Raw genomic sequence first — 25,609 nt, 5'->3', positions numbered from 1 at the left:
CCCATTTCTTTCCACCTTCCTCTAGAGATCTTTTTTTTTTTTTTTTTTTTTTTTTTTTTTTTTTTTTTTTTTTTTGAGACGGAGTTTCGCTCTTGTTACCCAGGCTGGAGTGCAATGGCGCGATCTCTGCTCACCGCCACCTCCGCCTCCTGGGTTCAGGCAATTCTCCTGCCTCAGCCTCCTGAGTAGCTGGGATTACAGGCACGTGCCACCACGCCCAGCTAATGTTTTGTATTTTTAGTAGAGACGGGGTTTCACCACGTTGACCAGGATGGTCTCAATCTATTGACCTCGTGATCCACCCGCCTCGGCCTCCCAAAGTGCTGGGATTACAGGCGTGAGCCATCGCGCCCAGCCTTAGAGATCTTTGAAGCAGCGCAGATGACGGCTCCCGCCCCGCAATGTGAAGGCCGACGGTGACGTCATCGGCGTGCGCCCGGACTGGAGCAGGCAGTTGCTGGCGCGTCTCGCGCAACCTCAGTGGCCTGGAGCCGGCCTCCCCGGCCCCCACCGCCGCCCCCGCCGCCATCACCACCACTGTCACCTCCGCCGCGGCCTCCTCGGGACCCTCCTCCTTTACGGCCCCCTTCGCCACCTCTACATACCCTAGGCCTTCCGTCCTGGAGAAGAAGCTCTAATCGGTCTCCCCGTGGGCCCCGGGGTGCAGCCATGGCGGACGGCGGCGGAGCGGGCCAGGCCTCGGCCAGTGGGGGCGGCGGTCCCATCAACCTGGCCTCGCTGCCCCCTGGCGACCCTCAGCTCATCGCCCTCGTCGTGGAGCAGCTCAAGAGCCGGGGCCTTTTTGACAGCTTCCGCCAGGACTGCCCGGCCGACGTGGACACCAAGCTAGCTTACCAAAACCCGAGCCAGAAAGTGGATAATTTGGTGCCAGCACATCTGGACCAGCGGGAATGGAATCCTGCAGTGAACAAAAATCAGCTCTGCCATGGTCCGAGGCAGAGTGTGGTTCAGTCAGGGATGTTGGAAACTGGAGTAGACAGGATTATTACTCAGGTGGTGGATCCGAAACTAAACCACATCTTCAGGCCACAAATAGAACGAGCAATTCATGAGTACCTGGCGGCCCAGATAAAAGCAGCTGTGCCAGCAACCCCTCCAGAGCCTGAAGGCCCGGACCCTCCAGCTCCATCTCAGTATAATTTCTAAGAATAGGCCTGACACCTTTTGAAAGCTCTGTTTAATTTTTGGTGAAGAAATGGATTCGGTTACATAAGAATGCAATTTCAGACTGAAGATAGGCCAAGGTCATCACTGAGCTCAAGATCCCCGTCTCGACCATGGGCAGTGACCAGATTGAAAGGGGAGAAAGTTTGGTGGGGAAGTTGACCTCGTCGCCCCTGCATTGTGCGGCCATTTGACCATCCTGTCCAAGGGCATGACACCAAGTAGACAGTCAGATAGAGAAACACTGCAGCAACCTAGGGTTGTCCTGAAACAGACTTTTATACTTGAACATGGAGACTGCACAGGGACATTAGGGTTTGTGCCCTGGGATAAAGGAAAGCTACAGCGAGAGAACATAACCAATTCCAAAGACAATTTCAAAGAACAATGACAGTAAAGGTTAACGGAGTAGTATTTGACAGTACTTATTTGATATCATCTCTCAGAGTTGCAAACAGATTGTACACGATGTTAGCATCAGATAGCTTTAAAGTTGTGGCCTTCTTGTCTGTGAATCCTCAGCCAGTTTCCTTTCCTCTGCGAGAGGTAACAAAACATGAAACCCCAGAATGAGTGAGAAGTTTTGAGAAGTTCAGGCATTAGGTATGAGGAAACTCATTTGCAGACTCTCTGTCCAAGGCTGCTTCCATCTTGCAGAGGCTAGTGAGTCTTGAGTGTGTTTATGTTACTGTCACGTTTGTGTTTTTTTAGAAAAATGGATGATCAATAAATGGCTTATCTTTCAACAACCACAAAAAAGAAATGCAGATTACATCCTTGTCTTCTTTAAACTCCATCAGTTTTCTGATGATTCTACAAGGTCAGACACCTGGCATGGTTTATGAGGCCCGTGATAATGGGGCTCCTGGTCACCTCTGTTGCTCCAAATGATGGCCATGCCCATGACTATCCTGGACGCCCTGTGTTCCCTCTGCGCACTGTGAAGGGAATGCCGTCAACCACTTTTCCCCTCCTTTAAGACTCAGCCCCCAAGGAACCACACATCACACCCCACCCCCATCTAAGCGGGAGTGACAGACTCCTTCCTCTGTGCTCCCATAGATCCCATAGGGATGACCACACTTACAATAATAGCCAGGTCTAACGAAGCACTTGCTCTATGGTGGGCAGTGTACTAAACGCTTAACTTCACTTACCATAGTAAGTCCTCACGATCTAATTGAAGAAATTCTATCTTTATTTCCATTTACACGTGTAGAAAACAAAGCTCAGACACTGCGTAAGTGGTGGGGATGGGCCTGAGCCTGTGTTGAGCACAGGGCCCTCACTTTTAACCCTTTTAACCATGCTTTTAACCACACCACCTCACCACAGTGAACTCTCTTTGCTTACAGATCTGTCATCCCCACTTAAATGTGAGCTTCCTCCAGGGTAGGGATTTGCTTTGTTCATTTCTTTTCCTTAACCCCAGGACCTAGCACATTACAGGAGCTTGGCAATTTGTAGAAAGAAACCAGTTCTGGATTTGTCTTTTCCAACATTTAATTTCTCAGATGGCAGCATTTACCATCTAAAAAGTGAACAAAAATTAATTTCGCATCTGGTATCTACATGTCTAAGCAATAAAGAGCTTTCTTATCCCTGGAGGTATTTTATCTGTAATATTTACCTATGAGTTATTTTAAATGGTTCTTCAAAATTTAGCGTTCAGAAGGTAGAAGACCATGTCCTCTCTGAAAATGTCCCTTCCTTTCCCAGGTACCAGGCTCTTTTTAAAATTAGCTTAAGAATATGAACAACCCAGCTCTTTAAAGTTTAATGTCCCGGCCATTTTAATTGTTTCTTTCAAAGTACAAAAGAGCAGCTGGGCCACATCGGCACTAATCACTTGCCAACTTTCCTTTTTACAAAAACAGCTAAGCTCTTTCTGAGATTTAAAATCACTCCATCTGAGACCCCAGCTTGGCACCTATCTTTGCACTAACATAAAAGGAACCTAATTTCTGCTTTTAAGAAATGTGTTGTGGAAGTGATTTTTGGTTTGGGGTTTGTTCTTCTTTTTAAAAGTAACGTAATATAAAGTGTAATACAATTTTTAAAGTTTTTTTTTCCTCTAGCAGTTCCCTATGCCCCGCTTCTACTTGAATTGTCCTAAGATGGGGTTGCCAGATGAAATACAGGATGCTCAGTAAATGTGAATTTCAGAGTAACAACAGATACTCTCCTAGGGCATGGACCATTTAATATTTGAAACATATTTGTATTAAAAAATATTTGTTGTGTTTATTTGAAATTAGAATTTACTGGTGCCCTGTGCTTTAGTTTGCCAAATCTGCCAACCCTAGCCTGAGTGCTTCCTCTTCCCACTGCATGAGTTTGGCAAATGAAAAATGCTAACCTATACAATGGACACTGCTGTGTTCTGAAAATAAATATGTAAACAAATAAAACTGTGCTTTGACTTGAGGAGCTCATCACATGCATGCAGCACGCATGTCCACTAGTCCCTGCTAAATAATTCCTTTCTTGCAATCCAGAAGGATAAACAAATGCAATTTTTGGAATTTTGTAGATTCTTATCAATGAACTACAAGCATTTATTGAAAATGTATGTTTTGGGGGGACTTGGAGTCTGAAAGGGTAGGTAGCACAGTCAGGGTCACAGTTTAGTTTCATGAAGCAAGAAAGAAAATTTTAGTTGTAATCCTAATAATGAGTAAAAAGAGTTTCAGAGAAGAAATACAGTAACAGACACCAGTGAGAAAGAAAGCAAGCAACAGAGAGATAGACAGAGGAAAAGGCAGAGAAACAGAAAAACAGAGACAAAGGAGAAACAGAGAAAAGGGGAGGGAGAAAGAGATGGAGACAAACAGAGACAGAAAGAGACAGAGAAACAGAAGCAAAGAGACTGAAAAAGAGACAGAGAGGTGTGCCTGTTTCCTTTTTAAGCTGCAGGGCGACTCTTCCATTCCCCTCCCCCTCCCCCACTCAGCTCTCCTGGTTGGGTTGGTCCTGGGGTCTGGGCGGAGTCAGCACCTGTCACAGGCACGCCCCCTGGGGCACCATTTGGCCCTGGGTCTGAAATTGATTCTTTCTGGATTTCAGGGCAGCAGCAGCAGGCAAGAGCTCGGCTGTCACTTCTAAGACTTTTATAGACTCTGACAGGAACGCTGCTCCCTGTCTTTTGTCTTTTGTATTCTGTTTGTGTTCAGCCTCTAATCCACGTGGGGAATAACATGCTGGGCCTGTGGGGGAGGGCCTGCCTATGGGCCGTGTGCCAGCAGGATAATCTGTGGAGACCGGCAGGCCCGTTCCTCTCTCAGGCATCCTTTTTGATTTTCACACGTGCTCTGGGATCTCCTTTGCAGGAAATGATTTCTGGGCCCACCTCCTGGCAACTTTGAGGGCAAGGACCCTGCACTTAAGGCACTTATGGCCTTGGGAAAATGAATGTCTACGATAGGCAGGCCAGTGTAGAATGACAGTTACAGATGTAAGTGCATGTGGCTTCATAGCAGGGAGTGTTTCCTAGGACTGAAGTGTCTCGGAGGTCTTTGGAAGAAGAGAGATTTGAGTAGAACCTGGAAAGAAAGGATAGTCCAAGCTGGGATGGTGCCTCCGAAAAGCAAGGCCAAGGGAAGGGGCAGGAGAAAGGGATGGGAATGGCAGGAGTGGCTGGCGGCAGGGAGCAAGTGGTTGGAGAATCTTCACACTGATTCGAATGGTTCCCCATGCAGGAAGCCGAGTGCATCTCAGGTTGAATGCTTCTCAAACTTGAGTGAGCATCAAGGCTAACCGGAGGGTGGTGGTGATTGAAAAGCACATTATGGGGCCCACTCCTAAGAGTTTCTGATACAGTGGGTCTGGGGTGAGGCCTGAGACTGCATTTCCAACCAGGTTCCAACCAGGTAATGCTGGTGCTGCTGCACCAGGGAACCACACGTTGAGAACCATTGTGTATCAGACACTCTCTGGAGACCCAGAACCACTTCCCTCCGCATCCATTCCCTCTCCACTTCCTTCCTGGAACTGGCTGTTTTCCAGATTCTTACTAAACGCAATAGGTGATGTTGATTAACTACCCATTTTTGTTTTGTTTTGTTTTGTTTTGTTTGGCAGGAAGAGAGGAGGAAGAGGATAATTTTACCTGGTTTCTTTTTCCATCTATTCAATCTGAAATTTCAGTTATCATTTCTTGGGTACTCTTCCTACCCCCACTGCCAATTCACAGATAATTACGAACAGCCAGCAGGTCTAAATCACTGCACTAGCCTCTCCCCTTCTCTGTCCCTCCAGTGAAGGCACCAGTGATGAGTGGGGACAGCAGATTTGGGCAGTGTTTCTATGAAGCCTGATGGCTAAACACATTTTTTCTGTTTCCTGTTCCTTGGTGTGACTCAAAATCACAGAATCAGAAGACAGAGAATGGGGTTCTATTTGGATCAGAACTTTAGCTCCATTATTGGCTGTAGGCAGCTGTGGGTATAAGGGGTAGGTTCTATGACTGAGAAAATGAATGTTATTCAGTGGGGGTCTTACTAGACCAACGGTCATCGTCAGGAGGTCCAGCTGGAGCCTGTGTGGGAGGAGCTTGTGTTGCTGACTGGTGAGTGCCCATGGAAGAGGTACCAGCTCACTGATGTTTCATTTGCATATTTCTTCCTGCTTCCTCTAATTCGTTTTTTAAAATCTTGGTGATAAAAACCATCCTACCTCAAAAATATTGAACAGGTGCCAAAAATGGGGAACAATCACATCCCTTCTATTTTGGGCTGATTTTCACTAAAGCATTAATAACAATGGGATTTGGCTTCTGGAATTTGGAAGAGGAATTTTCCCTGCCTTCCACGGCAAAACTTTTGGGCTGGAGCATCATTGCATGGTCTGGAAACCACCAGCTGGGGCTGCACATGAACACAGTTGATCTGGCCTAAGTAAGAAGAGACCAAGAAATGGGAAGCAATATTAGAAGTGGTAAGAGAAGGGAGGTGAGAAGATCGCTGGGAGGTATCAGGAATGCCATGGGCTGAGATGGGAAGGGGTTGACAATCTGTAGAGTATGGGCATGGAGGTCAGTTACCCAACACTCTCTACTCTCAGGTCACATTCACAACCCTCCCCAAAGTAAGCCAAGACAAATTCTGTAGAGCATCTCTGAAACCTCACCCAGCTAGGGAGAAAGAAATCGCTTGCACAAAGAGTTCCAGTGATTTAATATGCACACTAGGTTGCAGCTTAGCTCTCTTTGCCTTCAGCTCCCACTAAGATTTTTCTCCACCTCACATGCTCTTTTTCTTTGTTCTCCCTGGTCCTTGATCTCTCAAGGCAGGCAGCCATTTGCTGTCTGGGGAGCTAGTAGCTGGGCTGTGAATGGGTTTGTGAGAACACAATTTGCTTCAAGAAGGAAACAGATTATTTTCAGGTTTCTGGTTGTGGTGCTGTGGCACACACACCACGTGATCCTCTTTTCATATTTCTGTTGTGGACTGTAGATGGAACATGGGCTGAACGTGAATGGCCGGGAGTCAGTGGCATCCTCAACATGGGAAGAGCTCTGTGCTGAAAGGCTGGAGACCATGGTTCAGGTCACGGCCATCTACATAAACTTGAGTGAGCATCAAGTTTATGGGACCTTCAACTGCCTGGGACCTTCAACAGCCAACGTAGTCTCCTGGGCCTCAGTTTCATCATCCTTCTGAACTGCTCACCTATGGACCCCCAGTAAAGAAGGCAAAGGTTTTAAGATTCAATTTCTGAAATCCCCTATTGTGACCTGGAAGGGCTAGGTGAGCCCTTGGGCCCTCTCTTAGAAGTGCATATGGATTCCTTAAGTTAGTTCATTGTATCTTGATACTAAAGGGATGAGATCAACAAACGTGTGGGTTGTGATGGCTGCATGTCCTCTTGGGAGGCCTGAGGATGGAGGCTAGTCGGATACTGGGAGATCAGGAAGCACCAGAGGCTGCGTTGAGGAAGGAGGTGCTGGATGGTCAGTGGATTCAGCACCTCTCCCTCCTCCCTGGTGGCTCCCACAAAACACCACCCTCCGTGTCAGAAATGTCTACCCCAGAGAATGCATTGATTCTGAAATATTCTGTTTCGTCATTTTTATTTGTCAGCAAACCAAACAGACAACCCGAGTGTCTAGACAACCATACTGAGTGACCAAATAATTCCAGACAAAGTTAAAAATATTTTTGGGGGTTAGCCTATACAGCTTACTGTGGATAAATATATTTCTTTTTCCCTTCTCAAGGACTGGAAATAGGCCATGAACTCTGGCTTTTGGGCTCGTCCAGGGCCTGGGAGGCTCAGGTTGGGAGGATACACTTCTAGATGAGAAGCAGGAGGAGGGCTCCAGAGTAGAGAGTGGTGGACTCTCGTTTGGGGGCTCCTGTACCTGCGGCTCACCTCTCAAGGGGCCTGTCCCCACTGTTGGTGCAGGGAGTAGTGGTCTGTGCAGGGCCACCACGCAGGGGCCAAAGCTTTAGGTAGCCAGCTTCCAGGCAGCCCTCCCCACGCTGGCGCTTCCTATCTCAGCCGGTTGTTGGCACGCAGCCCTTCTCCCCAGATCCCTGACACAGGCTAATTGCTTGTAACAAAACTTGGCCTTAGAAATGTCAGGCATAATGGGAAGCGGGAGGAGGAAGGAAAAGAGAATCAAAAACAACAAGAGGAATTTGGCAGAAGCCACTGCAGAGGGTGCAGCCTCTAGGGCTCCCAGGGCTGCCGGGTTCATTAATGGATCTGGATTTAGAAGGTCACCACCTTGCAAAGGCAGTTGCTCCAGCCTGGTGGACCCCAGGTAGTTGCTGTCATGAGAACACCTTGGAAAGGGAGGGGAAGTGTCAGTGGGCCCCACAGCACTTCAGAGCCGCTCTGGGGCCTAGCTGAGGCTTGCCCTCCTCCAAATGCCAAAGTCAAACATTTATTAAGCCAGTTCCTTCCAGTCTGCTGGGCCCATCGCTGACAGGAGACAGCTTCTTTCGAAGGCCTGGTCTTGACTCAGGGAGGCCATGGGGCCACCCTCGTCACCTCTCACCTTCTGTTGTGGCTGCTCTTTGGGGGGCATGGGACTGGGAGCTGAGACATGACAAGTGTGACCTTGGGTCTGCCTCACAGAAATGCTATTTTCAGTACCTTCCTGATCTCCATTTTTAGATTCCTTGTTTTCGCAGTCATCCAAAAATTGGACAAAGCTGATTCTCACTAAAGCATTAATAACAATGGGATTTGGCTTCTGGAGTCTGTGCCAGTAGAAAGATCTGGCTGAGGGCACTGCCCCAGGCAAGGGGAAGCTTGAGTTTCTCAGCCCAGCCTCAGCTTCTCCCTTGGCTTTTCTGCCCCTCCTGCAGTGAGCCCAGCCAACGCAAGCCCTGTGGGCTCTATGAGACCCCAAGCTGGATCAGAGGGTGTGTGTGTCTGGGGGGACCGGGAGGGGTCTGCTTCTCCCTGTGCAGATGTCAAAGTTAATCATTTCCAAGGTCAGGTCTTTGACTCTTTGCTGAAATCCCATTGTGTGTTCAGAGTCAGATCCACACAGCTGAACCCACCCAGCTTGCATGCTGGGGTCCCAGGCGGATGGTGTGGAGATTCAAAGCAAGGCTGCCTGGGTTTTCCTTCTGTTCCTGACATGTCCTAGCTGGGCAAGTCACCTCCTCTTTCTGTGCGTCAGTGTCCTCACCTGTAAGATGGCGAGTGCATTCCCACCTCATGGAGTTATAATGAGGGTTAAATGAGCTCATACACATGAAACACTGAAGAACAGTGCCTGGTGCCAGTGAGTGTGATAGAAGAGTTTATTAGCAGTGAACGTTGCTAATTGTCTGAAATCTTTGCATTCTAAGTATTAAGGGCAGCTCTCCTTTCTCTAAAATACTATTCTTAGGAGAGGATTTATTGAGCATCTAAGAACAATGTACACAAAAATGGACAAGGCCTCCACAGATGCCAGCCTTCCAGCTTCCTCGACGGAAGCAGATTTCGCACTTGGTTTCCAGCCAGCATGTGTTTGGAGAGCTCCCTGGGCAGTGAACAGGGTTGGGGCAGCCACAGGATAGGGATGGGTAGAGGGCTCGGTCCGGCTGCGATCAGGGGCTGGAGCCAGGCACTCCTCGTGATAAATTTCTAAGGGTGAAAGAGACTTAAGAGACATATCAACTAAATTCAGTATGTAGACCTTATTTGGCCCTTGTTTTGAACAAACCAACCATAAAACCACATTTTTCAGATAACTGGGAAAATTTGATCACAGAGGGCTTGTTAGGTGTGACAACGGTATTGTGGTTGTGTTTCCACAAGTCTTTCTTGATAAGGGAGACACATTTAAGTGTTTATAGACAAAATGACACAATGCAATTTGCTTTAAAATACTTCAGTGGGGTTCAGAGGAAGAAGGATGTGACCAGATTGATCAAAAGTGGATAATTATTGAAGCTGGGTGGCCCTGCAGAAGGATTTGTATCACAATTCCATTTCTGTGTCTTTGAGAATTTTCATAATAAAAAGTTAAAATCAAAACACAATGGAGTTGCAGCTGCATTGGTCCAAGCAGGGCCCTGTGACCCTCAAGCCTCATGGATGGGCAAAATCACCTGTTGCTTGTACTTGTGGCCCCAGCCTAGCCTCCTCCTCTGTGTCCTTACCATGAAGAGTGCACACTTCAGCCATGGAACTGGTGGCTATGGAGACAGGAATTCAAAATTTTTGAAGGAGACCTGCAAGTAAAACCTGCGGACTAGGAGGGCCCCATCTTCAGGCTGAGCTCCCCAGGCTGTGTGAGGATTCCCTCTTGCCCTGCTGACCTGGCACTGCAAAGACACTCTGGGCCAAGGAATTGCTTTTTCACAGCCTCAGGCACACATGAGGAAAGGCTCCCACTGCCTTGAAAGGCCCTTGGGTCCCTCAGCTCTGTCACTGTGCCATTTTCTCTAGAAAAGTCTATCAGTGGAGTGGAGAGCAGTCCCATCCAAGCCCCAGGGAGGTCCTTCAGGCTGCCTTGGTGGAGATCCTTTTCTTGAATGTCTGAAGATCTCTGTCACTTTGGAAGTGTCCACCTGCAGATCTTAGATGCTGGCTCACACCCCCAGAACATTCTGGAAAGTTATTGAAGAGCCATGTTCACCCTTTCTCCTTCTCTGAGCCTACTCCACACACTCCCATTTCAGAGCTTGGGAGAGCCAGCACTGTTTACCACTGTGCACAAGCAAACCCTACTGGGAAGAGGTGGCCTGGAGGATCCATCTCAGAGGAGAAGAGGTTTCCGAGCCAATACGACTATTAGGATTTGGTGGTACTCTTCTGTGACTTGATTTGTGTCATCCTGGACAATTCCTTTTACCTCTTTTGAATCCAACTGCTCCCATTTGAAGGACTGGAGTGATAGGAGATCTGGCTGCAGGACTCTGACTGGTGGCCAGGAGTCCTCACCCCAGTGGTCCTTCAGGACTGAGAGTTGAGTGGTTCCCAGTACCTGTGATGACAGGAGATATGATTTTAATCTGGCCTGCCACAGTCTGCATTCCAGAACCTTCTGAACAATCCTCACAATGTCAGCAAATCAATAAGCAAGCTTCAGGTAAGCCAGCTACTCCCCAGGCAGCTACATTTCTTGCCATTTGGAATCATATTCTGTCTACCTGTAATTCTGTTTTTTCATGTCATGCTGGTAGCAAGTGGAGGAGTGGGGTGGACAGGAGGAAACTGAGGATTGTCTAGCTGGAACCCTTCCTAAGCAGTTGCTGGCAGTCTAGCCCAGGTTCTTCTGGCATCAGTTGTGGGGTCCCTTGGGTGTCTGGCACCATCACTACTTAGAACCAGTTTGGTGTAGGGGTTACAAGAATGGCACTGGAGTTCTCCTTAGTCAGGAAACGTGGAGCCCACTCCCAGCTCAGCTGCTGACTGGTTCTATGTGCTATGGCTGATATTTAACCTTTCTGGGCCTCAGTTTCCCCATTTGTGAAGTGGGGATAATATCCCCTACCTCAGAAACTTTATTGGTGAGAATTAAATGACTCAAGCTCTCAGAAAATTGTCTGGCATGAGATAAGGGCTCAACGTCTCTCAGCTGGGATCATGACAGCTCACTTGGGGCCTGCCCAATGCCCTGTGACTTTCACCTAACTGTCTCTGGCAGGTGGGATTGTGATGGGAGTGAGAGGTACAGAGTTATTATATGGTGGGGGAAAAGAGAAAGCCATGTTAGTTATTTTATTAAATCACAAGACAGGAAAAAAGTCTTCATCCTGAGTTCTACCCAGCACCCCAGAGCAGCCCGTCCCTGCATCTCTCCTTGGCCGCAGTCCTGGGGCCATGTTTAGGGCAGATCAGCTCTTTCTGCTGACTTCTGTATTAGGTCCCTCACCTAGCTGCTGCCACTTGAATTCTTCCTTGGCAAGTAACTCAAGAAAACTGCCTGGGAGGGGAATTTGTTTCCTTGAATGCCTTATTTGCTCAGTATCTACTCTGTGCTCCCACTTGGCCAGGTTCTGGGGACCCATGACTGCTAAGACAGAGACCCAAAGTCTCCCCAGGCCTCAAGGTGTACCTGACCCATAGCTCTCATTCTCCAGCTTCACCCTCTTCACCCCAGACAGGCACCAAGTACCCTCAGAGCCTTCACCCCTGCTGTCTTCTCAGCTTAGAGCCCTCTCCCCACTCACATACATACGACTCCCTCCCTGGCTTCCTGCAGGTCCATGTGTTAAAGTCACCTCCTCAGAGGAGCTTTCTCTGATTTTACTCTTTAAATCAACCCTCCAGTCTGGTCTGTTCTCTGCCTTTTGGTCTTCATGGAGCTCATCACTCACTAATTGACATTCCATTATATATTCATGGGATTTGCTTTTTATCTGTCTCTCCCAGAACTGAATAGACTTCAGGCATTCTTAACCTTTTTGTTTCATGACCCCATTGATAGTCTGGGGGTCTACAGATCATTCCTTTTCAGAGTAAGTTTTTATAAATATGTAAGGCAGAACACATAGCCTCATAAAAGAACCAAGTATATTGAAATATGGTTATCAAAATACAAAAAAAAATTCAAATTTAGGATATAAGGATTTCATGTGCTTCTTTGTTAATACGTAACAGAATCTAAAAGTGGCCAATTCCTACTTTTTAAAGTAATGTTATTTCTAATAAATACTTCTAAGCCTATAAGAGATCTATAATGTGATATAAAAAGACATTTTTATTAGTAACAAAGCCACAGGCACTGCTAATACTTGTGTGGTTTGTTGCCTAAATTCACAATTAAAGAAAATGCTACATTTTTGTTAGTTTAGTGAAAATGAAAATGCATTTTCTGCCCCACTCAAAGTTCTAGATTCCCTTGAGTTCTTCATGTCAGGTTGAGCTCTTTAGGCCACAGGTATTGTTTTCTTTCCTGCTAGCACCAAAACCATGCTTGGCACATCACTGGTACTCAATAAATATTTCTGGAACAAGCAAATGCTTATGTTACAATCTAGTCTTTAAATAGCTAAAATTTGTTCCTGAATTTTCACATTTATTTTAATAATAAAATGATAACAATAGGTATTATGCAATGATTGCTTTCTGTATGCCAGATCCTCCTTTATAAACACTATCTCATTTAACCCTTCCAATAACCTTGTGGTATGTACTATTAATACCTTCATTCTGTGGGTATAGAAACTGAGATAAACAGAGTTTAAGCAATCTGTTAAGGCCATACAGCTTATATTAGGACTCAGATCTGTCTGTGTTCTTAAACTATTAAGGTTAGCTTCCTATGAGGGTCTCAGCCTCCAGGACTGGCCCACAGTTCCAACAGGTCCTTCCCTGGTCAACTTCATTGTGTTGGATTCCCACCAGCTCTCTTCCCTACCTAAAAGTTGACCAAGATCTGGTATTACCAGGATCAATTTCTTCTCTGTTCTCCAAATCTTAATGTTGACTCTCCTATTGAATTCCTTTCCCTAGATGTCCTTCAATCCTTTCTACATTAATGTAAGAGTCACCTTCACCACAAAGACTTTCCTGGCTTTTCCCAGGTAGATCTGCCATGTTGTGTTTCCATTGTTTTCTGCACACACCCTACCACTACCCAAGTAATACCATATTTGCTTACATATCCTCCTTTTCTTACCATTCTGGCAGCTCCTTGAGAACAGAGACTATTTCTATTTTGTCTAAATCTCTAGGACATAGTGCAATGTCTGATATAGTAGGTGGCTGTGAATTCTTGTTGAATGGGTGAATAGATGAATGAATTATATGCACTAACCATAGTTAACATTTTGGCTGTTGTGTTCATTATTAATTGCATATAATGAAGTGTCTAATACCATTATGTGGCCCAAGAGAAATAGATTTTGAAAATGCAGAAATAGGGTTCCCCTTTATTTCCAAACTTGAAGTTAGCCTGCAAAAAAAGTATCTAGAAGTAGATCACAACAGGGTAAAATATCCATTTGTTTCAGTTCCTCAAATCAATTCAAACCCTGTTAATACCTAATTTAATTCACTGCCTTTTTTAACAAAGAACATTAACAGATATGTTATTAAGCTGTGGGGTCATTCATAATTGGTCATCTCTCTGTGAATTAAATTTTAAAAAGGAAAAGTAAAATCAAAGAATAATCAGATTTCCTATTTATGCAGGGCAACTGAGTTAAATTATATTTACTTTCTAAAAATAGATTATTTTCTTAAGAAACAAACATTTATTTTGATCTCAAGTGATCTCAATATGTCTTATGTAGAGTTAACAAATAAATTCCAGGTAATAGTATTATATACTTAATAGATTTAGCGTGCATTTAATGATGTTTTTGTGTAGAGCACTGAGCTGAGACCTGAAGGAAAACAAAGATAGATTGAACACTGCCTCTTCCCTAAAAAGGAGCCTGGGAACAATAGAAGGGTGTAAGCCTGGAGGGATGGGCTGAGCTAAGCTGATGATGGAACTTATGCTTCAAAATATCAAGTACTGAGGCATTTTGCAGTCTTGTTCTAGTGAGTGGCCTGTCTAATGGTGAAGAGGCCTCTTGGGTCTGCAGAGAAAGCAGGATGTGGGATAAAAGGCCACCTTAAAACCACACTTTCCTTATTAATTCCCAGCAGTGATGGGTACCTCGAGTGTGCCCCAACTGCCAGCTGCCACAAACAATACTGTGGTGAGCATGTGATGACTCTCAATCCAATGATTAGTGTTCTCATATAAAGAGAAGAAGACACAGAGGTGTGAAGACATAGGCAGGTGATGAATTTCCAGGAGCCACCAAAAGCTGGAAAAGGCAGGGAATAATTCTTCACTGTCATGAAAACAGCACCAAAGGGATGGTGCTAAACCACTCATGAGAAATTTCCCCCATGATCCAATAACTCTAACCAGGCCCTACTTCCAATACTGGGAATTATAATCTGACATGAGATTTGGGAAGGGACACATATCCAAACTATAGCAAGTACTGAAGAATTGGTGGATCATATTTTAAGACCACCACGGTCAGGATACCTGTCTTGGGTCCCTTTCTGCAATTAGTTGTGTCATCTTGAAGGAGGACATTTACCTTGCTAGTCTTAGGTTTTTTGCAAAGAACATGAGGATATTGGGCTACATGGCTATCTAAGGATCTGTGATTCAATGTCCATACATCACCACAGCATTTAGGTATAGGGAAACTCTGATGTAAGAGTTGTTTTAGTTTTTCAGTGGTTATATTGTATTGAGATCCCTTCACACATGTCCAAGTCCATGTCCTTGTGGAGCTTATCTAGCTTGGCTGCAGTTTTAGTTCTATTTCAGAAATCCCCCTTAGTTCTGAAAGGGGCTGGGGAGGTTAGCTCCACTGCTGGACACAGGCTTGGTTGTTCTACCATCCCCTCCCTTGGGCTGCCCTGAACAAGGACTCAATCACAGAGTAGATTGCTCAGAATTTAAAGGTCATTCTTCAAAAGAATGTGGGGGAAAAGAGTAGCTGCTTTGGTGTTCCATTTAATCTCTTCTCCAAGGTCTACCTAAGAGAGCATAAAATTCCTCAAGTTAGGGAAGGGTAGGGACAAGAGTTGGAGGGATTTTGTCAGTACCTTTTATTTCCTCACTACAGCAGATGGGAGAGATGCTACTGCTTCTGCCTTATGATGCTAGAGGGACCAGGGAGGTCAGGGAGATTACTCCCTCACATCAAAACCTGGAACACAAGATGGGGAACTCTTACCAAGACCTAATGTATACCTGTAAGATGAAGCATGAACATGAAGTACCGCCTAAACTACCAAGAGCAGGTGGATCTACTTGGATGTGGATTCCAGAATCCACATGACAGGTTCTATGCATAGCCATGATATAGGCTCAGAATCGTTTCTATTTTTTTTCTAGTGGATGTTTGCGGGGCCCTCCTTCAGAGAGGGGTGATCAGAGGAGACAGGAAGAATAAACCACTAAGAAGTGCTGATCTTGTTTACAGAGGAATTTCTGAGTGTACTGGAGGAATCATAACCCAGGGAGACATCAGACAGACATCTCAGAAAAAGAACGCTAACCAAATCAAGAGGGTTTTTAGTGATCCTCTTCAATTTTCACTTGGATATATAATTGTATCATTGCAGGTTCATCTTTCTTTACATAAGAGATGAGTTTCAAATAAGTTTCTATGTAGAAATATTTTTCTAAATATATTTTATTTTAATGGGCAATGAAAAGTGCTTATTTTAAACATGCTTACTTGGCGCTGCTCTCACGACAGCAAGTGAGTTGGCTTGAGATCTTGTTGTTTAAAAGTGTGTGGCACCTCCACCTTTTCTTTCTTGCTCCTCCTCCTGCCATGTGACAGTGCCTGTTCCCATTTGCCTTCTGCCTTGATTGTAAGTTTCCTGAGGCCTCCCCAGAGGCTGAGCAGATACCAGTATTATGTTTCCTGTACAGCGTGTGGAACTGTGAATCAATTAATCCTTTGTTCTTTATAAATTGTCCAGTCTCTGTTACTTCTTTATAGCAATGTGAACTCTCTTATTGAGAAGGCATCTGTATCCCTTCTTGAATCTAGGCTCTGTGATTGAATGATCAATACAAAATGGCAGAATTGACACCATAGTAGGTTCCCAACCCAGAACTTTAAGAAACTGGGGGCTGCCACTTTCTGTCTCTTGAAACTCATAGTAATGGAGCCTAGCAACCATGCTGTGAGAAAGTCCAAGACCCTTGGATATGCTAATGTAGAGAGAAATCAAGTTCCTTAGTTTTCAGACCCCAGCTGCACTCCCAGGCAACAGCAAGTCCCAATTTATCAGCCATGTGAGCAAGACATTTTGGAAGTGGATCTTTCAGCTCCACTTCACCCAGCCCCACTTCACTTCAGCCGCAACTGGTACTGGCTACATGGAGCACAGATGGGCCTTCCCTGCTAACCTCTGTTCAAATTGCAGATTGGTGAGTTAAATAATGTTTACTTTTAGATATTTAATAGTTTTAAGCCACTAACTTTTGGGGTAATTTATTACACAGCAATAAATAACTAGAATACTTTCTGTCCAGTATGCTTCCTATTATACCGTCAACCAACATTATTTTGGGAATGAGAGATGGAGCCAGTAGGTGAAGTGCTACATCGGTGTTTCTCATGCTTAGCCAGATATCAGAGTAACCTGGAAAGCTTGTTAAAAATGCAAATATCCTGACTATTTCAGTATATCTTCGGTAGGTCCCAAAACCTGCATTTTTAAGAAGTGTTCCAATTGTCCAAGAATACCGTATTGTCACAGGTTAATTAAATTAGGGTTACTCTAATAGAAGAACAAGGTCATTGGCTAGAAATAGTTTGAGAAAACTACAACTGTCCTTCTGGTCTACCTTCTTTCATACCTTAATCATTTTGTAGTTTGCAAGAGAATGATATTCAGCAACCTAGAAAGAGGAACAAAATGTTACATTAATCCACTTAATCATATTAGCTAAACTCCATAGCTCTGGAGTTGAGAGGCCATTTGCCTTACAGGTCTGCCAGTCAAATTCTGCATGCTCAGGGCTGCCAGGCTACAACTCTGCCCTGGGTCCTCCACCTGTCACTTACTGTGGATAGATGCAGGGTGGTAGGAGCACATACCCAAGAACCAGACAAACCTGGGTTCAACGCCTGTGGGGCGAGGGGGCATCTTGTTAGGTGTGAGACCTTCAGCAAGTTAGCTTTCTAAATCTCTGATTACTCATCTGCAAGATGATAATAATCATGTTGCCTATCTCACAGGACTGCTGTGAGAATTAAATGACTTCTATACATTAAGTGCTCAATACAATGCCTGGCACACAGTAACAGCTCAATAGATGTGTACAACAAAAGAAAAATACACATCATTAGTGATGATACACGTCACCCACTACCTACGTTTATACCTGGAGTTGGGAAAATGAATAACATCAGTGGTAACCACACATTGATATGAACCAGAGTCAAATCACTAGGGCACATTTTAAAAACACAGATTTCTAGGCTCCAGTCTCACTGATTCTGGGTCTGTAGATGTACATGAGCCCAAGAATTTGTGCAAATAATTATAAGGAGTCGTTACGTTTGGGACCCAGTAGAGCACTCAGAGTTTTTTGCTTTGGACCATGCTGAAGACTTGTTCATCAAGATCTTCTGTAAAATATAGCTCCATTCCAGCATATTTCTGTGCATTTTATGCACCCCCAACTGCAATAATGAGGCTACCATGCTCCTTAACAGACTTGAATGACACAGGCCTCCATGAGTTAGTTCTGTTTTCAGCTTTCGAGAAGACTGATTCTCTAGTCTTTCCAGGACAAGGAGTGAGGAAAGCCCCAGGCAACTTGGCTGCCCTAATTTCTCCCAAAGCTTCACATTCACCACCTCCACACCCGACCCTGCTCTCTACCCACAGAATAAAAGTAGATGTCACTCCCAGAGATTTTAATTAATCATCTTTCTAATTTTTTTTCCTTTTGGGTTAGATTCCTAAGTGTCTATCATGTTGATAGCACACTAGGGAGTCTTTTGTTCTGAAAAGGTGAAAAATTGTACCCACAAAAAGAGTTCCCCATCCGATCAATTCTCTCTAACAACTCTATTGATTAGTTGCAGGCACATTTTTCATTTATTAATTATGAGGAAGATGTTTCAGGGATTCCTTAAAGTTAACTATTGTGATTTTTTTTTTAATACTGAGTTAACATTGACTGACTTGACTCAAACAGCTTAACAGGGCACAGAGTCTTAAAGCAGGTATTTGGAGTCTCAGAGCAGGAAGCTATTAAGTGCCTGTGAGCATAGGCAGTGGTCTGAATCTTCATTTGGGGCTGATTAATTGATTACTTGAAAGAAAACATGGCTTGTCCTTTTCAATAATGTGTTAGCATCAAAATATCATCCCATTATGATGTCCAGGCTGGTGATGGTTAATTAATTAATTGCTGACAGTTAAAAACAATCTTTGACCCAGGTAAGTCTTTCATTTATTAAAATCAATTTTGGTAATGGCTTTGCAAAGGGATTTGGGAACAGAGTCAGGAATCTTGGCCAGCTCCTCCTTTCCTCCCCCTCCTTCCCTTCTTCTCTCCCTCTTCTCCCCCTTCCCCATTCCTTTCCCTACCCCACCTTCATCCTCCATTTGGCTCCCCCTGACTCTGAGACTGGCAGGTGCCTACTAGCACCCCATTCAGCAGTGTGGGTCAGAGGCTTCCTGGGCTGTGCATACTCTGTGGGCTGCAGGCTGGCTTCCACCTCCTCTCCACGAGTTACTTAGCAGAAAACAATCTGACGGCAGACTTCCCTGCCAGCTTAATTCCCAAGGTTTCCTGAGGAAAAAGGCTGGGCTGCTCAGAAGAGAGGGAACCTGTACCAGGAAAACAAATTCTTGCTCTCCAGGCCTCAGCAGAATCCCTAATCCTGTTACCCACCATATTCTTGCTAGACAACATTCATGGCAAATAAGCCTAATCATGACAGAAAAAAATGCCTCCAGTAACACAACTTCATGGATGAACCAAGCACTGTGCTGGACACAAACATGAACAGGGGTCTACCCCTGCCCTCAGGGTGATTCCAGTCTACTGAATCAGTCTTTTTACAGTGCTAACAGAAGTGAGGAACACACAGGAGGAAAATTGGTGTGTATATTTGCCTGTTCTGATGCTCCTAAGAAAGACATACCTGAGACTGGGTAATTTATAAGGGAAAGAGATTTAATTGACTCACAGTTCCACATGGCTGGGGAGGACTCACAATCATGGTGGAAGCAAAGGAGGAGCAAAGTCACGTCTTACATGGCGCAGGCAAAGAGCTTAAGCAGGGGAACTCCCTTTATAAAACCATCAGATCTCATGAAACTTACTCATTATCACAAAAACAGCAGGAGAAAAACCCACCCCTGTGATTTAATTACCTCCCACTAGGTTCTTCCCACAACATGTGGGGATTATAGGAGCTAGAATTTAAGATGAGATTTGGATGGGAACACAGCCAAATCATATCATGGCGAGTGGATAAGGTTAGGACAAGAAGAGATACCCACCTCACCTCAGGTGCTTCAGAGGAAAAATGGATTTGAATCCAAGGCAAAAGGTTATAAAAGAAAGTATTTCTCCTGAGGAATAGGAGAGGGTAAAAATGAATCTGATTGCTGAATATGAACACCAGGGAAAATGAAAAGGGAGTAAGAGGCAAAACAAAATCAAGCCCCAAAATCCTTGTGGCCGTTCAGAGAGCTTACAGCGGAGTTTGAGGTTTTGAGGAGCCCTGGAGCAGAGTGGGCCAGGGGTTAGGGGTGGAGGTAGAGGGCTGGGTCAGAGGAGCTTGGAGTCCTAAAGAGTCAAACAGAATATAAAAAGCTTTGAGCCCTGGGTTTGATGTAAGAAGATAAAGGAGCAAGGGAGGAACACAGATTTGAGAAGATTGATGTAGGAATATGGGGCCACAAGCCTGCTCTAGGTTCTCTAGAAAGAATCAGCCTTCCCAGGACTGGGGAGAGCTCAGCAGAAGGGAGGCAGTGAGGGACACAGGGGGCATACATTCCAGGCTCCTCAAAAAATTTGCAAATGTGACCTTAATACTACTTACTGTTGTTAAGAAATTATGGAAATGAGGATAGGAAATTAACATATTGGCCAAAGTTCCTACTCTCAAATAAAAAGAAAGTGTAGATTCTGGAAACCATAAACTTGAACTCCCCTGGCAAGCATGCATAGGTTCTTGATAAAATTCCAGATCAAATTATTAAAAGGAAGATTGGAGGATTTTAGAAATGAATCCGGAAGTTCTTAGTAGTTAAAATAAAATTGCTAATAACAAGCCAAATGTACCACATTTCCTTTCTGATAGGGCTATAGGCTCATGTGTCAGAGGGATGACATAATTGTAGATCTTCTCTATTTTAGCAAAGCAAGTGAGCTGAGCTTGCCTGATATTCCTATGGGTAAATTTGTAAATTCTGGGTTGAACTTGTGCAGTTAGTTTGAATCCCTACCAATGAGGATTCTTACTGAAAGAAACTTGATTATTGAAGAACAGGAGAAATTTAGTTTAGAATTCTTTTCATAACCCTACCTTGTTCAAAGCTTTTTTTTTTTTTTTTTTTTTTTTTTAGCAAAGGAAGGTACAGGAAACAAGCTTATCAGATTTCTACATATGACTCACGTCTGGAAGAGATAGTTAACACAATGAAAGAACAAATCAATATTTAAAGTTATTCTGTTAGGTTGGATTATGGAAAAAAAACTAAGAGTGTAACAGGAATAAACATAAAAGTCTGAGTTTAAGTTAAAAATCAATAATAAAGGCGTAACATTGAGAATGTATGGCTTGGTAGCAGTTGACATAAAAAGAAGCTGGGAGTTTACCTAACCCTAAGAATACAACAGCATCATGTGACTGGTTAAGAAACTGATGCAGCATTAGACACTGTCTTAGTTTGGGCGCCCCTAAGGTAGAACTTGAAATAAGAATTCCAGTACAAATAATTACTTTGGAAGGTGAACCCAGGAAACCTCCTCACATATGGGATGGGGGAAGTGACACAGGGAAGGAGCCAAGAAAGGAGGAGCATCAAGTCAGTAGTGAGGAGGGTAACAGGAACAGGATGCTGCTGGGAAACTCTGAGCAGGATGTAGAGCATGAATTTCAGGGCTACCCCAGCTGAGTGGTGAAGGAGCTGGGGATTTATACTCTACCTTCCATTTAGTTACTGGCTAAAGGCTCCTTTGTAGAGCGTTGGCTCCTTGGCACTTCCAACTGTGCACGAAGCAGGTTCTGGCAGTCAGAGAAAGTCCTCAGACAAAAATATATAGGTGCTGGCAGTTAGAGATCAGCCTACCATGCACTAAAATGCTAAGGCTCAGGAAGGTAAGGGCTGGGAACCAGTGACATTACCTATAGTCTCTAAGAATTATATATAACAAACACATGTCTCTCCTGCTGGTCAACCGTTATCTGAGGAACCCTATTTAATTCTGGCTGCCACATTCAGGAGGAACATTGAAGAACCAGAGTTGAGGCCCAAGATTACAAAGGGTTTGAGGACCATGTCATGTGGAGAGGGAGCTAAGGAGACCCAGTTTGGGAAAGAAAAAACAAGGGCGGATGATATTTACATGATATCTCATCTTGGGTGTCTAACAGACATCTTCAACTTAACATGTCCAAATGGGAGTTCAATGTCCTCCCCTAAAGCTAGAATACCAGGTTTTAAATGATGGTGCATAAATATAGAAAATACACTAAGACCCCTACTGCTACTGCCCCTTCATCCTGCCATGGTCATACTCCTGTTCTACAGGGAGGATGTGAAAGGAGAACTGAGTAAATATGGAATACCGAAACACAAATGCCAAAAAGGTTAATATCTTTACACAGAATTGATTTTAAAGATGTGCTGGGTTTTGATACTGAAATAACTGATTGAAAGAATATACAAAACTTGGACAAATTCTTAATCTGAGACTGTAAAAGAATAACAAAAGGACCCGTTTTAAAAAGCTAAAGACAACGCCATGGATGAACAAATAAGAGATTATTTATGCTGGGTGCAGTGGCTTATGGCTGTAACCCCAGCACTTTGAGAAGCTGACGTGGGAGGATTGCTTGAACCCAGGAGTTCCAGACCAGTCTGGGTAACATGGTGAAGCCTTGTTTTTACAAAAAACAAAAAACAAAAATTATCTGGGTGTGGTGTCATATGGCTGCAGTCCCAGCTACTTGGGAGGCTGAGGCAGGAGGATTACTTGATCCCTGGGAGGTCAAGCTGCAGTGAGCCATAACCATGTCATTGCATTCCAGCCTGTGTGACAGAATAAGACCCTGTCTCAGAAAAAAAAAAAAAGAAAAAAGAGAGAGAGATTATTTATTACTTACATAAGCATATATTATATGATTAGATATTCCTACACATAAATAGATATATAGATTTATTTACCTGTTAATTATTCATTCATACAGATATACACACATTGCAAATTACAGCTGCATATGATAATACTGTGGTTTGATATTAATACCAATTCTTCCAAATTGGTGAAAATAAATTATGGCATTCCCATCTGATAGACCATTCAGTGGTGGAACTGCCTGTATGTTGATATGGAATTATCTTCAAGACTCAGCTTTCTCACAATGAACAGAGAATTCCTCTTGCCATGCTCGCTGGCACAGGGCTTCACTTGGTTTCAAGGCTGCCAGGGCTTGAGGGTCCTAATCTTCCTTGTGTTGCTCCAGGATCCTGGTCAGACTACTTATTAACCGTGTGGCTTGAAAAAAAATCTTATAACTTAACAGGATTCTAGTTTTCCCCAAAATGCTTATCTCATGCGCTTGCAGTAGAGAACAAGTAGGGATAGAAATGAGTTTTTGGAGCTTTGGGATTTTTCTTTTGAGTTGGCCTGGGGAAAATGAGAAGCCAAAGATATCTCTAAAGCTCTTGTAGAAAGGAACATTTGTTCTTCTTTTCATTTAATATTATTCTGTCTTGGAACAAAATACTTATTCCTATAATTCCTGCCTCCCTTGAGGAGATCATCCAGGAGGCAGTGACCTGGACCAATTGTAATGTGCAAATCAGAACAAAAGCAAGAGAACAATACAGAGAAACAAAGAAGACATCCACATCCAAGACATCAGGTTTGTACAGTTTAGGGCGGAAGCTGTGGCCAGAGCGCTCTGGGAATCCCAAGTTAGTGTGGAGGAGGGAAGCTGTCAGCTCTCATCTAGGCTGTTCTGAAACACTCCCCATGACAGTCAGGATCCCACAGCAAATTGAATAAGCAGAAAGACATGGTTTGACTGGCAGATACAAGGGATGTTTTCTAAAACTTACAGGGAACCGATAGGGTACAGAAAGGACACTTAAATGTTCGGCACTCAAAAACAAATTCAAATAGAATAGCTACCTGTAACATAAAAGAATTTATTTCTGAATAAATCTAAGAAATCAAAGTAAATGTTTGAGGCAGGATGAAAAACATTAGATCTGGTTCTGATGATGTAAGGATTTTAACAAGAGCTTCATTGGTTTATCTGTTGCTATCAGTACTTTCTAGAGAATGAGGTAGAGGCAAGATAGAACAATTTTGTCTGCTTTTTTGCCAAGTGGCTGCCTTGCAAGGACCTGGAATTCTAGGCAGTTTCAGTGCTCTGGGCTTTGTGGGATGCCGGTGAAAGAGTAACAATACCTTGTACCTGAACAAGTCTTTCCTGGTTGCAAAGCACTTTCTCATCAATTATCTTAGTTGAACTCAACATCACCATGAAAAATGTACTGTGAGGAAGCGGGTTCTGCAAAGTGAGGGACTGTTGGCATCTCTCAGTGAGAACTGGTGACCTGGAACACCTGTTTTCTTTTGTGTTTCTTAGTGCCATGCCACGCTACCTGTAAGACCCATTGCTCTTTTCCTTAAATAACTCACCCTTGACCTACCTTTATGTGTGCCAACTTTCATTCCTGAAGTTTCATTCTTTCAGCAAAGAGCTCTGGAGGCTCCATACCAAGATGAAAATACCTCTAGGAGGACGATCACATGGGTGACATTATCTGCCAGCGAGGATGAGTTTATCTAATAGGACCCTTGGGAGATGAAAGATAAGACAGATATGTTCTGAAACAAGAATGAAGGGAATATAAAAAACTGGACACAAAGCACTGTTAAAGACAGAAGGGAATCCAGGCAGTGTCCAGAGGAAACTCTGGGAGCCAGAGAACATCTTAAGGGCATGGAGTGACCCAGAGAAAATAAAGAGAAAGGCCCTAAGACAAATGTCACTTATACTATGGTTTTACTCTGAGAAGGTTTAAATCATATGAGTTGCGGTAGGTCTTGAGTTTCAAAATGGCAGGTTAGCTAAGAGAGGTGAAGCATTAGGCTTGGTTTAATTAGAAAAGAAAGAGAGAAGCTGGATGGAAAAAGATGTCTATAGAGGTCAGTTAGCATAGGAAAGAGCACCCAAGAGCTTGAAATCCAGGCAGGGAATAATATCCCAGGATCTGGAGGCAAGCCCTTCAGAGAGAGAGGAAAAAAACTTTACAACACACTTATGTGGAAGGTTGAGTATTAAGGCTGAGATGAGGGCCTAGCAGAGCGCACACTGAGCAGGTGAAGGTGAGTACACTGGCCGGATCCCTTGAAATGCCCCTGCAGCCTCCAGTTGCAGGAAGTCAGGAACCCAGGTTAAAGACTTGGGGAAATCAGTGAGCAGAGGCCTGATCTCTGTTGCATCTGAATTCCTTGCTATATTTTTTCGCAGGACTCCTTCAGGAGTTAGAAGCCTGGCTTGGAAAGAACAGGAAATTGAAGTTAAGTACAACATATACTTGGGCCTGCAATTTCACCGATTTTTTTTCTACAGATATTCTCATGCATGTGAGAAATGACATACATACAAGAATATTCAGTGTGGCATTGTTAGAAATGGCCTAAAGGTTCTTCAATAGAAGATGGCTAAGAGAAATCACTGCATACTCATGTAATAGAAAATTAAGCTGCGAAACTTCCTTGGTACTGATCTGAAACGTTCTTTAAGACAATTTCCTCAAAATAAGCAAACAAAGAATAATATATATAGTGAGCTACCATTTGTATTTCTTGTTGTTTTTTGTTTGGTTGTTTGTTTGAGACAGGGTCTTGCTCTGTGGCCCAGACTGGAGTGCACTGGCATGATTACAGCTTACTGCAGCCTTGACTTCCTGGGCTCAAGTGATCTTCCCAGCTCAGCCTCCTGAATGAGCTACAGGCTACAGGTGTGTGCCATCATGCACAGCTAATTTGTTTGTTTGTTATTGTTTTTTGGTAGAGATGGAGTTTCACTTTGTTGTCCAGGCTGGTCTCGAACTCCTGGGCTCAAATTATCTTTCTGCTTCAGTCTCCCAAAGTGCTTGGATTAAGGGGTGAACCCCTGCACCTGGCCTTGTATTTCTTTTTATGAAACATATCTGAGGAGCCTTCTGGGGAAGAGATCTGGGTGACTGAGTTCTAGGTTGGGAGGAAGGTATTCTCAAT

General features: G+C 44.1%; 1 protein-coding gene across 1 annotated transcript; it reads left to right on the top strand.

The window, feature by feature from the left end:
* The first annotated feature begins 448 nt into the window (after positions 1-448).
* BOD1L2 (biorientation of chromosomes in cell division 1 like 2) lies at positions 449-3,712 on the top strand. Its single transcript, XM_003926045.4, has one exon. The coding sequence runs from the start codon at positions 670-672 to the stop codon at positions 1,165-1,167; it is 498 nt and encodes a 165-aa protein (XP_003926094.1). The 5' UTR covers positions 449-669; the 3' UTR covers positions 1,168-3,712.
* Positions 3,713-25,609: the final 21,897 nt, after the last annotated feature.

The sequence above is a fragment of the Saimiri boliviensis genome, chromosome 13, assembly GCF_048565385.1.
Source record: "Saimiri boliviensis isolate mSaiBol1 chromosome 13, mSaiBol1.pri, whole genome shotgun sequence".
Classification (NCBI taxonomy): Eukaryota; Metazoa; Chordata; class Mammalia; order Primates; family Cebidae; genus Saimiri; species Saimiri boliviensis.
Note: the sequence above shows the minus strand (reverse complement) of the source record. Positions and strands in the feature narration are given on the sequence as shown.